This window comes from Lithobates pipiens, unplaced genomic scaffold, assembly GCF_037356315.1.
Source record: "Lithobates pipiens isolate NorthernLeopardFrog02 unplaced genomic scaffold, aLitPip1_a1.2 Scaffold_8, whole genome shotgun sequence".
Taxonomy (NCBI): Eukaryota; Metazoa; Chordata; class Amphibia; order Anura; family Ranidae; genus Lithobates; species Lithobates pipiens.
Window position 1 is genome coordinate 50601948 of NW_027507903.1, and position 14540 is coordinate 50616487.

Sequence of the window (14540 nt, forward strand, 5' to 3'; positions counted from 1 at the left end):
TTTGCTGGTATTTCATGCTTACCTCATCCTGTTAACGCATCTTTGGTTGTTTTGTTCTTTTCAGGTAGAATGGAAATGTTCTGGAAAACGTGCCTGTATTATTATCCAGCAAGATTAATTAAATGAATACCCTGATACTGTATTATATATTAGTAATGACAATTCAGTCTGCTTTTGGCTTTTATGAATGATGTGGAAAATGATTCCACCAGCAGACAAAGTGAGACTTAACAGAACATTTGCTGTCAATGTAATCGCAGGCTTTGATTTAATTGTTTTCCATGCAAGTGATTGGTGCAGTAAGAATAGAATGGACGAGAACTGTGCGGGGATGATTTCAGAAGCAAAGCACACTTCAGAACAGTAAGTCCTGTTATTGCTGATTATGAGGCACAGTTGGCTTGTTTACCGGATCTTTTCTAAACCGCTCAAAGTCAGCCACGTATTTTGAGCGCCCCAAGCCACTGTCTGAAATATGCGCAGTTTGTCCTTTTCGTTATCCTGCAGAATTGTCATGGTCATCCAAGCACTATAGTACCAAAGTAGAACCAAAATCCAAAATTAAATATATTATGCAGTCTATCACTAGCATTAACGCAGCAGTTTTTGTTTTTCTCAGTCTCCTTAACATAATTTTATTATTTTGACAGATCAGTTACTTTTCCACTTCCTATAATAAGGTGACAATGTTGTTCAGCCTGCAGTGAAATCACTCAGCAGCATTGACACCCTGTATACAGGTTATACGTAACCACTTGACCTCCGGAAGATTTACCCTCCTTCATAATTTGTATTTGGAGGATGGGATAAACAGTTCAATCTCTGTATTTGCGGACGATACTAAGCTAAGCAGGGCAATAACTTCTCCGCAGGATGTGGAAACCTTGCAAATTAATGGAGTGGCAACTACATGGCAAATGAGGTTCAATGTAGAAAAATATAAATGAATGCATTTGGGTGGCAAAAATATGAATGCAATCTATACACTGGGGGGAGAACCTCTGGGGAATCTAGGATGAAAAAGGACCTGGGGGTCCTAGTAGATGATAGGCTCTGAAATGGCATGCAATGCCAAGCTGCTGATAACAAAGCAAACAGAATATTGGCAGCATTAAAAAGGGGATCAACTCCAGAGATAAAACAATAATTCTCCCGCTCTACAAGACTCTGGTCCAGTCGCACCTGGAGTATGCTGTCCAGTTCTGGGCACCAGTCCCCCAGGAAGGATGTACTGGAAATGGAGCGAGTACAAGGAAGGGCAACTAAGCTAAAAAAGCGTCTGGAGGATATTAGTTATGAGGAAAGGTTGCGAGCACTAAACTTATTCTCTCTGGAGAAGAGATGCTTGAGAGGGGATATGATTTCAATATACAAATACCATATTGATGGTGACCCCACAATAGGGATAAAACGTTTCCGCAAAAGGGAGTTTAACAAGACTCGTGGCCACTCATTAAAATTAGAAAAGAGGTTTAATCTTAAACTACGTAGAAGGTTCTTTACTGTACGAGCGGCAAGGATGTGGAATTCCCTTCCACAGGTGGTGGTCTCAGCGAGGGGCATTGATAGTTTCAAGAAACTGTTAGATAAGCACCTGAACGACAGCAACATACAGGGATATACATTGTAATACTGACATATAATCACACACACAGGTAGGACTTGATGGACTTGTGCCTTTTTTCAACCTCACCTACTATGTACTATGTAACTATGACCATTTATTTTTTCATTTTATTTTTATTTTTTGTAATATGGCACTGCGCTACTTTAACTGACAATTGCGTGGTCGTGCAACACTGTACACAAATAAAATGTATGTCCTTTTTTTCCCACAAATAGAGCTTTCATTTGGTGGTTATTTTTTTCTTTTTTGTGCTATAAACAAAAAAAGACCAACAATTTTGAAAACAACATTTTTTATTTTCTGCTATAAAACCTATCCAATAAAAACAAAATTAAAAATCAAATTTCTTCATAAGTTTAGGCCAATATGTATTCTACTACATATTTTTGGTAAAAAAAAAAAAAAAAAAGCCTTGATTAGTTTGCACAAACGTTATAGTGTCTACAAACTTTTTATTTTTATTTATTTATTTTACTAGTAGTGGCGGGGATCAGCGACTTATAATGGGACTTCGATCAAAGGGTTAAATGTGTTCCTAGCCTGTGTTTTATTAAAATGTGGGAGGTGCTTTTACTAGAGGAAGGCATTGATCCATGCAGGACCCATCCCTTCTCTACTGTCAGAATGGCAATCTGCTTGTTTACAGACCACCATTCTGCCACTACGCTAGAGGATTGGCGGGTTCCAGTGGACATCAAGTCTGCGTTACCTGCCACTGGCGCAAACGCGCGCCCCCCTACATGGTACAGCGGGTCACGTATATATACACATAAAACAACCTGATGTGCTCCTCCCCACCGGCCCCTCCTGATTTTCTGTCTCCTCAACCCCCCCCCCCCCCCCACCAGTCTCCTGCATACTTGCTCTGTGTGTCCCGCTGAATCCCCCCTCCTCTATCTTCAGTGCCATATAATGAGAGAACCCAGAGGAGGAGCACAGCTATTCTGCTCACAGGACATGCAGGGAGAGAGGTGAGCTGAGGGAGGAACATCAGTTTGGGGTGGTAAGCTGAGCACAATACCTGGCAAAGTTTAATGCCAGGAGGGAAGTTTATGTGGAAATATGTGAAGGGTTGGAATAGCAGCGACTGTGTGTTGGAGCACTACAGAGTTTGCAGCCCCCCAAGCTAACATACATCTCCTAAGCAGGAACACATCACTATCTCCCCAAACATTCTGTCCAGATAATGTGCAGTTCATTTATGACCTTTCCATTTAACCCTGTGTTATCCAAACTCTGTTCAATGAAAAGTATAAACTCACCACATAAACACTCTATATACAAAATAAATTCCCCAATAAAGATCAGAACGTGATGTTCACATTTGTATGGAAGCACAATTGAATGAATGCTGATTATTCAGAGAATTACCGTATTTAAGTTTATTGAGGATTGTTTTTTTTTTAATGTACTAACAGTTAAGCTTCATACACACAATATGAAAATTGGATGAAAAATACCACTTTTGAAGTGTTCGTGCATATGAGTGTACCATTTATTTATTTATTTATTTGGTGGGGTAGTGGATCTTGGGGGGGAGTTCCCACACTTTTTCCCCCAGGACTTGACCCCTAAACACACCCACCACATGTCCCTAAGTTCTCCACTGCCTGGAACTTGCCAATTCTCCTAAAGTATATCGGTCAGAAAACTGATACACAGTCACAGAGTTTTAAACAAACATAAAACCAGAATACTGTAACTACTAATTATTTAAAACAAAGTAAAAGCTATTAAGTTTCACACTTTCCTTTTCTTTAAAAAAAAAAAAAAAAAAAAAGGTCTTAAGTGGACCTAAATCCATCAGTTTAACGGTTTTCCAAAACAGTTACATTCAAGGCATACCGTGAATGATAAGACCCCTTACACACGGGGTGGAACTGATCCGACGGATCTGCCTGCACGCTGAGTAGGTGGATGACAGGTCTGTGTCCATTCCGCTATGCAGAATGGACACGGACACAGCCCACTGCTCTCCTCTATGGGGTGGTCGGATGAAAATGGACTGCATTTCCGTTTCCATCCGATTGTCATCCGATCCGCCGGACGGATAGCAAAGTACCCTCATCCGTCTGTTTTTATCAGATTTTATCAGATTGGATGCCGGCAAGTGTCACATGTCCGCTGACATCCTCCACCCCCATAGAGAACAATAAGTGGTACGATTGGGTCCGCCTGAAAAACGGACAGGTGTACCCGACCGGTCCACTGATGTGAAAGGGGCCTAACTGTCACAGTTGCTTGTGCTCTCTAATGAATTGTTAAGCCATCAAAGGCTGGTGTCATAACCAATTTTCTTTTGGGGGGCAGCAAACAGTACCAACCCTCCCCCCCGGTCAGGTGAGCCTGGTGCACTTACCCCATCTATGGGGGGTAGCTCTTCTCCCAGGCTTCACCGGCAGCTTCCCTTGCAGCTTCCTTTGCTTGGCGGAGGCGGCATCGGCAACGGCTTTCCCTTCCCCTATTCTCCACTGGCATTGTGGTGGCTTCCGTTTTCTTCTTCCTCCTCGGTGGTCAATTGGGACCCTTCTCATTTCGGCCAATCGGAAAAAGGGTCTCAGACCTTCTACTAACTGGCCGGATTGAGGATCAGTGTTTCAATAGCAAATATTCATTTGCTGTTGTAACACCTGGGTGGGCTCGTGGCGCAATGCTCTGCGTCCCGAGCCCACCCTACTTGAAGCCTATTAGAGCCTTTGACTCTAAGCAGGTGCTTCAAAAAAATACCCCCGACACTATAATTTATGCACCCAGCATCCTGAAAGGGGCTGGACACATGGATAGGGGGCGGTGGTGTTCTGTCAAAATAGCGGCTGTGGATAGAGGAGGCGCCCCTAATGGACAGGCCACCACTGGTCATATCTGACCGTAGCTCGAATGATTGCCTGCTCGATCGCCCTTTGCCGCTAGGCTGCCCCCCCCCACAGCCGCACACTTACCCTGTCCAGGTCATGGCTTATTCTGAGTCCCCATAGTCGCTTCTCAGTTTCCCACTTCCTGATTGGCCGGGATGAGAAGCAGGAAGACATTAGCGAATAATAATGTCACACAAGTGGGTGGACTTGGAGCACAGTGCTCTGCACCCCGAGCCCACCCTTTTTGAAGCCAATTGGAGCCACAGGCTCTAATCATGTGCTTAAAAAAAAAAAAAAATAGAAATCCATGTGTCCGGCATCCTGTATAGAGATTAAGGGCTGGGCGCATGGATTAGGGAGATGGGTGCCCCTTATGAGCAGCCGCCACTGCAAGTAATACCTGTATAACGTTCTAAGAATATTTTTTGATTTAGAGGACCTTTAAAGTGTAACTATGGGCAATTTTTTTTAGATTCGGACAGAGTGTTGAGGGACTAAAACCACTGTCAGGGCCCTGTTAGGTAGAGTCACTCTCTCTAATTATCCTGATTATAAAGGTCACCAGGAATGAAGGTAAGGTTGAATCCAAAATTTTTTTTAAGGATTTCCCTCACACTGAAAAGATGTCCTATAATTTACTGTTGAGTCTACAGGACAGGAAGTTTAAATTTCCCTAATGAGACACAGATGGAAAAAAAAGTTGACATAAATTTTAACCATCTCCACTCTATCCTTCTTTTATGCAGGAGATGAAGTGAAAAAAAACAAAAAACAAGACGTGCATAGACTGGTAAGGCCTCATGCACACGAGACGCAGTTAAACGTGCGTTCAGATGCAGTTGGACAGTTTTTTCAACTGCCCCTGAACTCATTCAATGTTATCCTATGTGTCCATGCACACAGTCTCGTTTTTTTCCGTTTTTATGCAGTTGCGTTTAATCTCGTTTTTCCAGAAGCAAAAAAATGCGTTCAGAAGCAAAAATTTCCACGTTTCAGACGCAAAACGCGGCAAAACGCGGTAAAACGCGGCAAAACGCCGCTACCGCGTTTAGCCGCGTTTGCGTTTATATGCGTTTTTAAAGGTGACCTTTTTTTTTACATTAAAAATCTCAAAAATGATTGCAAATGATGAAAAACCATTCAAAAAATATTTTAAACAATTGCAATTGCAAGTGGACAATCCACAACTTGTGGCAAGTGACATGGCAGGTGGCAAGTGACGTGGCAAGTGGACAATCCACAACTTGTGGCAAGTGACATGGCAGGTGGCAAGTGATGTGGCAAGTGGACAATCCACAACTTGTGGCAAGTGACGTGGCAGGTGAAGTGGCAAGTGACGTGGAAAGTGGACAATCCACAACTTGTGGCAGGTGACGTGGCAAGTGACCTGGCATGTGACGTGGCAAGTGACCTGGCAGGTGATGTGGCAAGTGGAAAATCAACAACTTGTGGCAGGTGACTGGCATGTGACGTGGCAAGTGGACAATCCATAACTTGTGGCAGGTGACATGGCAAGTGACGTGGCAAGTGGACAATCCACTTGTGGCAGGGGACGTGGCAAGTGACGTGGCAAGTGGACAATCCACTTGTGGCAGGGGATGTGGCAAGTGACGTGGCGAGTGGACAATCCACAACTTGTGTCAGGTGACGTGGCAAGTGGACAATCCACAACTTGTGGCAGGTGACGTGGCAAGTGACGTGGCAGGTGATGTGGCAAGTCACGTGGCAAGTGGACAATCCACAACTTGTGGCAGGTGACGTGGCAGTTGGACAATCCACAACTTGTGGCAGATTACGTGGCAAGTGACGTGGCAAGTGACGTGGCAAGTGGACAATCCACAACTTGTGGCAGGTGCCGTGGCAAGTGACACGCTAAATACAAGTACACTGCAGCTCTCACAGCTGCTGCTACTCACTCTGGTCTCACAAAATTGTTGAAATAGTTAATAATCCAGTTTTTTTGAGCTGGGGAGGGTCTATGATGTTAGCTTAACTAAACGCTTCTAGACGCAAACGCGGTAAAACGCGGTAAAACGCCGCTAAATCACGGTAAAAATCGCGGCAAAACGCGCGTTTCTAAACGCCGGTTTCAACATGTGTCCAGCAGCGTTTGCATCTGCGTCTCGTGTGCATGAAGCCTAAGATGTGACACAGAGAAAAGGGTTACCACTGCCCTGGCAATGCAGTGTGGAAGGAGTATATAAAAAGCCTGGCTGAACAATATTACAAATATTCTGAAAGGTAAAACAGTTCATTTACAGGTACTCCATTTGTGTTTTTAGTTACCTGCATCTTTCAAAACCATTAGCATACAGGTTGTAAATAGATAAGTGATGCTAATAATTCTAAATCTGATAAAGATGCACTGACCCTTGTCTTGTGTACATACAGATGTAATTTAACACAGATATATATGACGTTTTTTGTTGTGGATGGTACCTAGCAGTGCCGGGACAAGGCTAAAAAAGCCCAGGACGAACATGCCAAACTGCGCCCCTCCAAAATATATGAGCAAAATGTGTTAGTAATAAAATAAAAAGCAAATCTGCCCCCCTGCTGAAATCCCCCCTCCCAGCACAAATCTTTGCCCCCCATCCTCCCTTCCAGCTCAAATCCTCTCTCTCCCTAAGTCCCCCCAGAACACCCCCCCCCAAAAAAAAATCACGCCTCCTAACACAAATCTCCCCCCTAGTGCGCATCCTCTCCCCCGCACTCCATATCCCCTCTCCCAAAACAAATCCCCCAATTGTCCCTACTGGCCCAAATCCCCCTTTTCTCAAAAAAGTCCCCTCTAAGCACAAATTCCCTTTCCCCTCTACCATATCACCTCTTCTAGCACAAACACCCCAAATCCCTCTTCCTAGCCCAAATCCTCTTTCCCCATCCCCCTTCCCAACACAAATTTCCTAGCACCCCCCCCCCAATTTCCCCCTCTAGAACAATTCTTACCACCCCCCCAATCTCCTTGTGCCCCCCCATCTCACATGATACCGCAGTGCCCGGGACAACCATCCCTCCTGCCCACCCCTTGTCCCAGCCCCTGGTACCAACAGATAAGGCCCATCCTTTAACGTGTACAATACCTTTGTTGTTGGCTCCAATTTAAGTGCTCTTTTTAGAACAGACATGGCTTCTTCATACTCTCCTCTCTCTGATAGCACCTGCAAAAGATTCAAAGACAATGACAACTAACAACAATAGGCAAATAAATGTTCACATAATGGGCTTTTCATATTTATTTTTTTCACACCTGTTCCAATAGGTGTTACATTTAAAGTAGCCTTCTCTAACTGAAAGAATAAATTAATTTACTGCATGAAGTAAGGTAAGTGTAACCGTGAAAAGGACCTCTGCACTACAATCTGTAACAAGTGCTTATATGAACAGAAATGCTGCAAGATCAAATAGTGATCACTAAACACATAAAATAGAAATAAAAATTTTGCAGATAATGCGCATAACCTCTGAGTGAATAAATGTAGTCAAGCAAAATTACATATAAAGTCTATAAAAGCTGACTAAATATATATAATAAAATAGCATAAAGTGCTCGATGCAAAAAAGTGCTGACAGTACAAAACAGGACTAAAATGCTAGAAAAGTACAAAAAATTGTGTCATCCAAAAATAGTTCAATAATGGCATCCAAGTGAATTAGTGTGCTCTTGCCGACGAGATTCCCACTGCCAGACATTGAATACAATTCCACTGGTGCGCTCACAGTGCTCACAGTGCTCTTACCTCATAGGCATTTAAAAAATGCCTTGAATAGATGCCTTAGCCATCTGTGCAGGCCCTTGGATCCATAATACAACTGTGCCACCTACGTTACTTCTGGTATTGCAATGTTTACTTCCGGTCAGGTGGTGGCGGCGAACTTCCCTACTTACAAGAGATTGAAATTTGTAGCGCAAGAAAGGCCTTGTTTTACCTGGGCCTCTACTTCTTAAAAGGAGCAGGGTAAAGTTTTACAACTCAAGACGTTTGTGTTGGACTGCATATGATATTATAATTTGTCTGGACCTGTAAGTTGAGGTACAGAAGGGAGTGGTCTGATATAGCTAAAGGGCATTCCTCTGGCTGTTCCCATAGGTTTTATTTGTCTAATTAAACCTGCATTAAAGTGCACCAAACACCACTTTCCATTGATTAAAGTGCATCCACGCACACATTTACACAGCTTACATTTTGTTAATAAACACCCTCCACCCCCCATGTTTGGGAGGATAGCAAGAAGAGGCAGACGTTCCCATGGGACTGTAAGGGGGCCAGCAGCGTATGTGTCCACAGGCAAAGGTGGACGTGGTCAGTCCTCAGGCAGGGCATCATTTCCTCTGTTTAGTGATGTTGCCGTGCTATCCAGCCACAGCATGCAGAGGAGGTGGTGGACTGGCTTACTAAGCCGTACTCATCCTCCTCATCCTCCATCACCTAAGCATAGACTAGTGCACAGTCCCCTGCAGCTGCCAGAGTCGATAAACCTGCCTCCTTCTCCACAGCTATTCCTGCCCTAGCCCTAGCATCAGGCATAGAGGAGTCAGTGGAGTTATTTGAACACAGCATCAGCCACTTGCTACTTGACGATGCACAGCCATTACTCAATTCAGATGTTGGTTCTAAGGTTGAGAAAGGCAGGAACATGAGCCTACAGTGAGTGGAGAGCACTGGTACACAAATTGGCATTCACGTTTCCCCAGCTGCAGCGCATTGCCAAGTTGTCTTCAGTGGTAATGAGGATGGAGGAGATAATGATGATGAGGTCACTGACTGGACTTGGGTGCCAGATAGAGCAGAGGAGGAAAGTGAGGATGAGGCACAACCCCAACAAGGCAGCCATCATGGAAGAGTAGAGAGCAGCCACCCTATTCCTATTGCGCAGCTGTTTTCTCCTGGGCCACTTTTCACAGCTCTGCTGTCTGGGTCTTTTTAAGTACATGTGCAGCCGATTGCACTGTTGCTATTTGCAAACTTTGTCTCAAGCACATCAAGTGTGGAAAAAACACCAACCATTTGGGTGCTTGACAGGGCATTTAATCTCTCACCACTCAGCCCCTTATCAAGAGCACCTAAAAGCCACACAAAAGGAGCACAAATCTGTCCCTCCTCCTTACTCACCTCAGTCTGTCCCTACTATACCTCATGACCACTCAGAAGCCTCAACTGACAGGAATGATGGTATAGCACAGGGTATCCTAGGTCCTTGCAGCACATCTGCCAACAGCATACCACCAGCTGTAGACTATAGCCGGAAAATTTCTTTGCCCCATCTGCTGCAGCGGAAAAAAACATAAAGTCCCTGCCACTCACATACCCAGCGTCTAAATGCAAGCTTGTCAAAGCTGCTGGCTCTACAACTTCTGCCTTCTGCCGAGGCAGGCAGCCACAAAGTCCATGTTACTGCAGACACATGGTCCAGAAAGCATGGGCAGGGACGATATATTTAGTTCACAACACACTGGGTAATTCTGCTTGCAACTCGGAAGAATGAAGGACAGGGATTAGTGCTGCAGCTTTTTCCGCCTCCATATCTCCATACAGCTGGTGATGATTACATGATTTGTCAGCTCTACCCCCTCGTCATCCTCCTCCTCCTCCTCTTCCTCCTCCTTTTCCTCATCCTCTTCCATGCCCTCCTCTGCTGAATTGTCCTATGAACCTCAAGTAGCCCCTAAGCATTCAAAGGCCTTTTCAATGAGTCAGGCTAAAATGTGCCATGCAATGCTTCAGCTGGTGTGTCTAGGGGACAGGAACCACTCCGGAGCAGAGATTCTTGCATCTCTGTAGGGACAGGCCCAGAAGTGGTTCACGCCATGCCAGCTGAAGCTAGGAATGGTGGTGTGTGATAATGGCACATACCTCTTGTTCACCCTTAGACAGGGAAAGTTGATACATGTGCCATTCCCGGCACATGTGCCACCAGGTGGAACTCAACGTTAGCAATGCTACAACGGTTGCACATGCAGCAAAGGGCCATAAACGAGTACCGGTGTGAGTATGGCAAAACAACAGGCTCAGGCCAGCTTGGCTTTTTTCCCCACGCCAATGGCTGCTCATAAAGTATGCATGCACGGTACTGTCACCATTTGGGGAGGCCACAAGGATGGTGAGCCATGACAATGCATGAATCAGTGACACAATACCTGTTGTGCTCCTGCTGGAACAGACTCTGTGTGGCATTATGGACAGGGCACCGAGGCAGAGCAGCAGGATGAAGAGGAGGACTTCCTTTCCTCTCAAGGCCCACTTTATGCAGGCACCATTGTTCCTATGCCATAGAACACACAAGGAGAGAGAGGAGGATTCTGGCAGTTTCGGAGGCATTGAAGCAGAGGAAGACATACGTCAAACAGTAACCAGAACATTTGGCAGTAGTACAAGGATGGGAGGAGGCAGTTCCAGATAATGTAGTCCTCAGTGACCCCAAGGAGACTGCTTCTCATGCCTCCACAAATTTGCGGTACATGGGCTCTCTCATGTTTCAAAGCCTACGAAAGGACCCAAGAATACGCGGCATAAAGAAAAAGCATCACTTATAAGGGAAAAGTCTCTCCACATCCCATCCCCACAGAGAGTGCAGAAGATGAAATCTCTTGAGGACACCTTAAAGGGAAGTTTATCAAAAGCTTTTCCTGACTCTGGTAGGTTACAGTGTCACGGAAAATGTAATTTTGAGGCTTCAAGAGAGGAGCGGTGGAGAAGGCGGCCACCTAAGTAATGCATTTCTCAATTTTTTTAGTCCTTGCTGCCCAGGGCTGTTAGCTTCCACATCCCATCGTCAGCGCCTGCATCACATGGTGGACGATTATCTAGGGGCGAAAACAGAGATGGAGAGCTTTCCAGACGACGATCCACTGGCTTACTGAGTCATTAGAATAGACCACTGGCCAGAACTGGCCCAGTAGGCTATTGAGCTGCTGGGCTGCCCTGCATCCAGCGTGCTTTCCGAACGGGCATTCAGTGCTGCTGGAGGTTTTGCTACTGATCATTGAACACGTCTGTCCACAGACTCTGTGGACCGTCTGACTTTAAACAAAATTAATCAGTCCTGGATTACCAGCAGCTATGATGCCCCTGATGCCGATGTCGGCGATTAAGTGTTTTTTGAATGTGGAATCTCTGCAGGACTTCTAGGCTGCCTAGTGTTGTGGGTGTTGATTTCATCTGGAAGAATGTTTTTGGTGTCGGTTTCATGTGCACTCACTGTGGTCCCTGGTAATAAGGTGGTTGGTCCCTTAGTGGCGACAGCTTCCCCTCTACCTCCGACCATGACAGGTTCTCTGGCTGGGAGATCCATCACTTCTGGTTGGACTGCAAGCCGCAATCCCAACCCTGTGCTGCTCTCTTGCTTCTGGATAAGCCCTCAGACAGCCTAGCAGCCAGATGTGCCCAGGATATGCCCAAACTCCGGCCAGCAACTCGGGCAGTACAACACATGTCCACCCAGACAGCTGCCCAGGTGGCACAGAACACTGATCACCTGACTACACCCAAATATATAGGTTCTCGCCAAGGTATTTACGAAAAACCCTGCCCATTGGCTGAGATACCTCATATACTACTAATCTGTCCCTGCTTTGCCCTTGTCTTATCTAATGCCACCAGGTACCCAGCCACCCAGTGGCAGAAGAGAGAAGTTCAGCAATTCCAAACGTAGGATGAACTCAAGTGATCCCTAACAATGAGCCAAGGTAACTAAACCTGGCAGTTAAATCTAGGAGCAACCCTGCCTAAAGATCAGGGTGCTACATCAGCACTGAAGTTAAACTTCCATAAAGTGCCTCTCTATCTCCACACACTAGTGCAAGGACAGGATTCCTATGCAGGCAAACTTGATCGCTGCATATTCAATTCATGCCTTTAGGAGTTCCTCTATATGCCCCCCCCCCCCCCTCCCACCATCCTTCCTATCTAGATCCTGCTAATAAAGGGCCCCACAATGTGAGTAAAGGGCCCTGGGATCCGTGGGAAGGGGTCCGTCCAGGGGGACCCTTCATAGTTTCTTGCACTGGGGCCCTGAATGTTCTAGTTACGCTTCATCCTTGTAAAACTCAGAGATGAAAAAAGTTTTTTTTAAACAAATTCACAAAGGGGGGGGGGGGGGGGGTGCTGAATGAAGTTACACACTGAGAGCTGATTGGAGAGAAGGAACACACCCTCCTTCACACAATATACAGGAACGGAGCTGAGGCTGTCGATCAGCTGGAGGTCCCTACCCCGTCACCTTTTTTCTCTCTGTGTAAGGAAAACTTGTCAGAAGTGACTCATGCAGATAGCAGAGGATACACACTATAGAAATACGTGCTTTATTCAGATTTCACATCGGAGGTTTACAACCACTTTAAAGCCTAAGGTTCACAAAATAAGCACAAGGGACATTTCCTACCTTCAGTGTGATGCTTCTGTCTTCCAGTTCAGTAGTAATCGTCCACCTCCAATGTCCCTCCCACCCCCGCAGCCATAATCTTCTGGTGTGTGGCATGGATCAATAGAACTGAGAAGCTGTCATGGGCACTCATCAAGGCTGCCCCACTATAATCGCCTTTTCCACCCAACGCTCATAGCTTTTATGAATTAAATATAATCTATGAATGGAGGAGGTGGACCTCTCAATAATCCGCCCATAATCCATTCACAGATCATGTTTCATTCATAGAAGCTGTAATAAGGCTTCTATAAATGAAGGAGCAGAACCGAAATGGTGGGCATAGTTGGGCACTCTTGATGAGTGCGTCTCACATCTTCCTCAATTCTTAGCCCACGCCGCAAGGGAAATTTACAGCACCGGGTTTGGGGCATCAGAAGAGGGAGGTTACTTCTGAACTAGAAGACAAAAGCACAAGTGACGCCACAAACTGAAGGTAATGCTCCTTTTGCTAACTTTTGTATTTTTTTTAAGCTTTAAACATGGTATATGGCAATACAAACAAGGCTGGTGGTCAAGGATTTCCATTTTCTTAGTTTTCTTAGTTTCTTAGTTTTCCATTTTCATATGCTGAATACTCAATTGAAAGCTGTGAGGCTTGGTAGCTAGTACAAGGGTGGGTGAATGTCAAAGTCACCTCCATATAACGATAGTATTTATAATTAGTTTGGACAGTACCAATCAGGAACATATCATTTGTCTATTACATTGTTATTGGCCAATGAAAGCAGAAAGCATATTGCAATGTTCCATTTCTTAGTCATGTGGAAAAAGGTGACATTACCTTGCCTTTCCTATAAAGTGCCTTTGCATTTTCGGTATCCATCTCCAGGACTGCATTGCAGGAATTAATGACGTCATCATAGTGATGAAGCTTGAGTTGGGCAGCTGCCAGGTTATTCAGACACTTGATTCTATGTTCACGAATCTCCTCTTCTTCCTCTGAGCTCAGGGGTTCTGAGTAATACAGATAATGGTTAGTCATTATCCAGGAGATGAGTGTATGAACATCCCGCCGCATGGTACCATGACAACATAGCCAGACATAATGTTCCATTTTGGAATGCCAGCATGCAAAATACTGTGCATCTCCTGGTTATCTGTGATTAAAAGACACCTATAGGAGACCCTAATTTGGTTAACAGCTATTGTGAAGATACAAAGGTCTTATTAACGTCATGATTATGTTTCCTATTTGTGATGCACATTTTGTGCTCCGATAATCTTCTCTAATGCATTTATGACTATGTGGCCAGCCATCCTGAAACTGCGTGACGCACACACGTTTGACCTCAGGCAGTTTCTAGGCAAATACTGTTTAGTTAAAGGAACACTATGCACCATTTACTTTGTGCAGTTCCGATTATTTTACATGTTCTTCTTAACTAGTATTGGAAGTTGCTATAGACTGTACCAGTGCATATTCACAAATGTACCTATGCTTTGGTTCAGCTTGGCAGTTTAGTGACTGTTGCAGATATATGAGAATTTTAGACTGACTTTATACTGTCTATACAGTACATAATAAAAACTATATTGTCAAAAATATTGGGTCACCTGGCTTTACAAGCGCATGAACTTTAATGGCATCTCAGTCCTAGTCTGTTGGGTACAATATTGAGTTGGCCCACCCTTTG

The 14540-nt window shown here is 44.8% G+C and overlaps 1 protein-coding gene across 1 annotated transcript in view; it reads right to left on the reverse strand.

The window, feature by feature from the left end:
- LOC143963529 (peptidyl-prolyl cis-trans isomerase FKBP8-like) overlaps positions 1 to 14540 on the reverse strand; it is an 89384-nt gene that overhangs the window by 34710 nt on the left and 40134 nt on the right. Inside the window, exons 5-6 of the mRNA XM_077473205.1 lie at positions 13688 to 13860; positions 7566 to 7643 (exon numbers count right to left, since the gene is read on the reverse strand). Coding sequence (XP_077329331.1) covers positions 7566 to 7643; positions 13688 to 13860 — 251 coding nt within the window. The remainder of the gene's footprint in view (positions 1 to 7565; positions 7644 to 13687; positions 13861 to 14540) is intronic.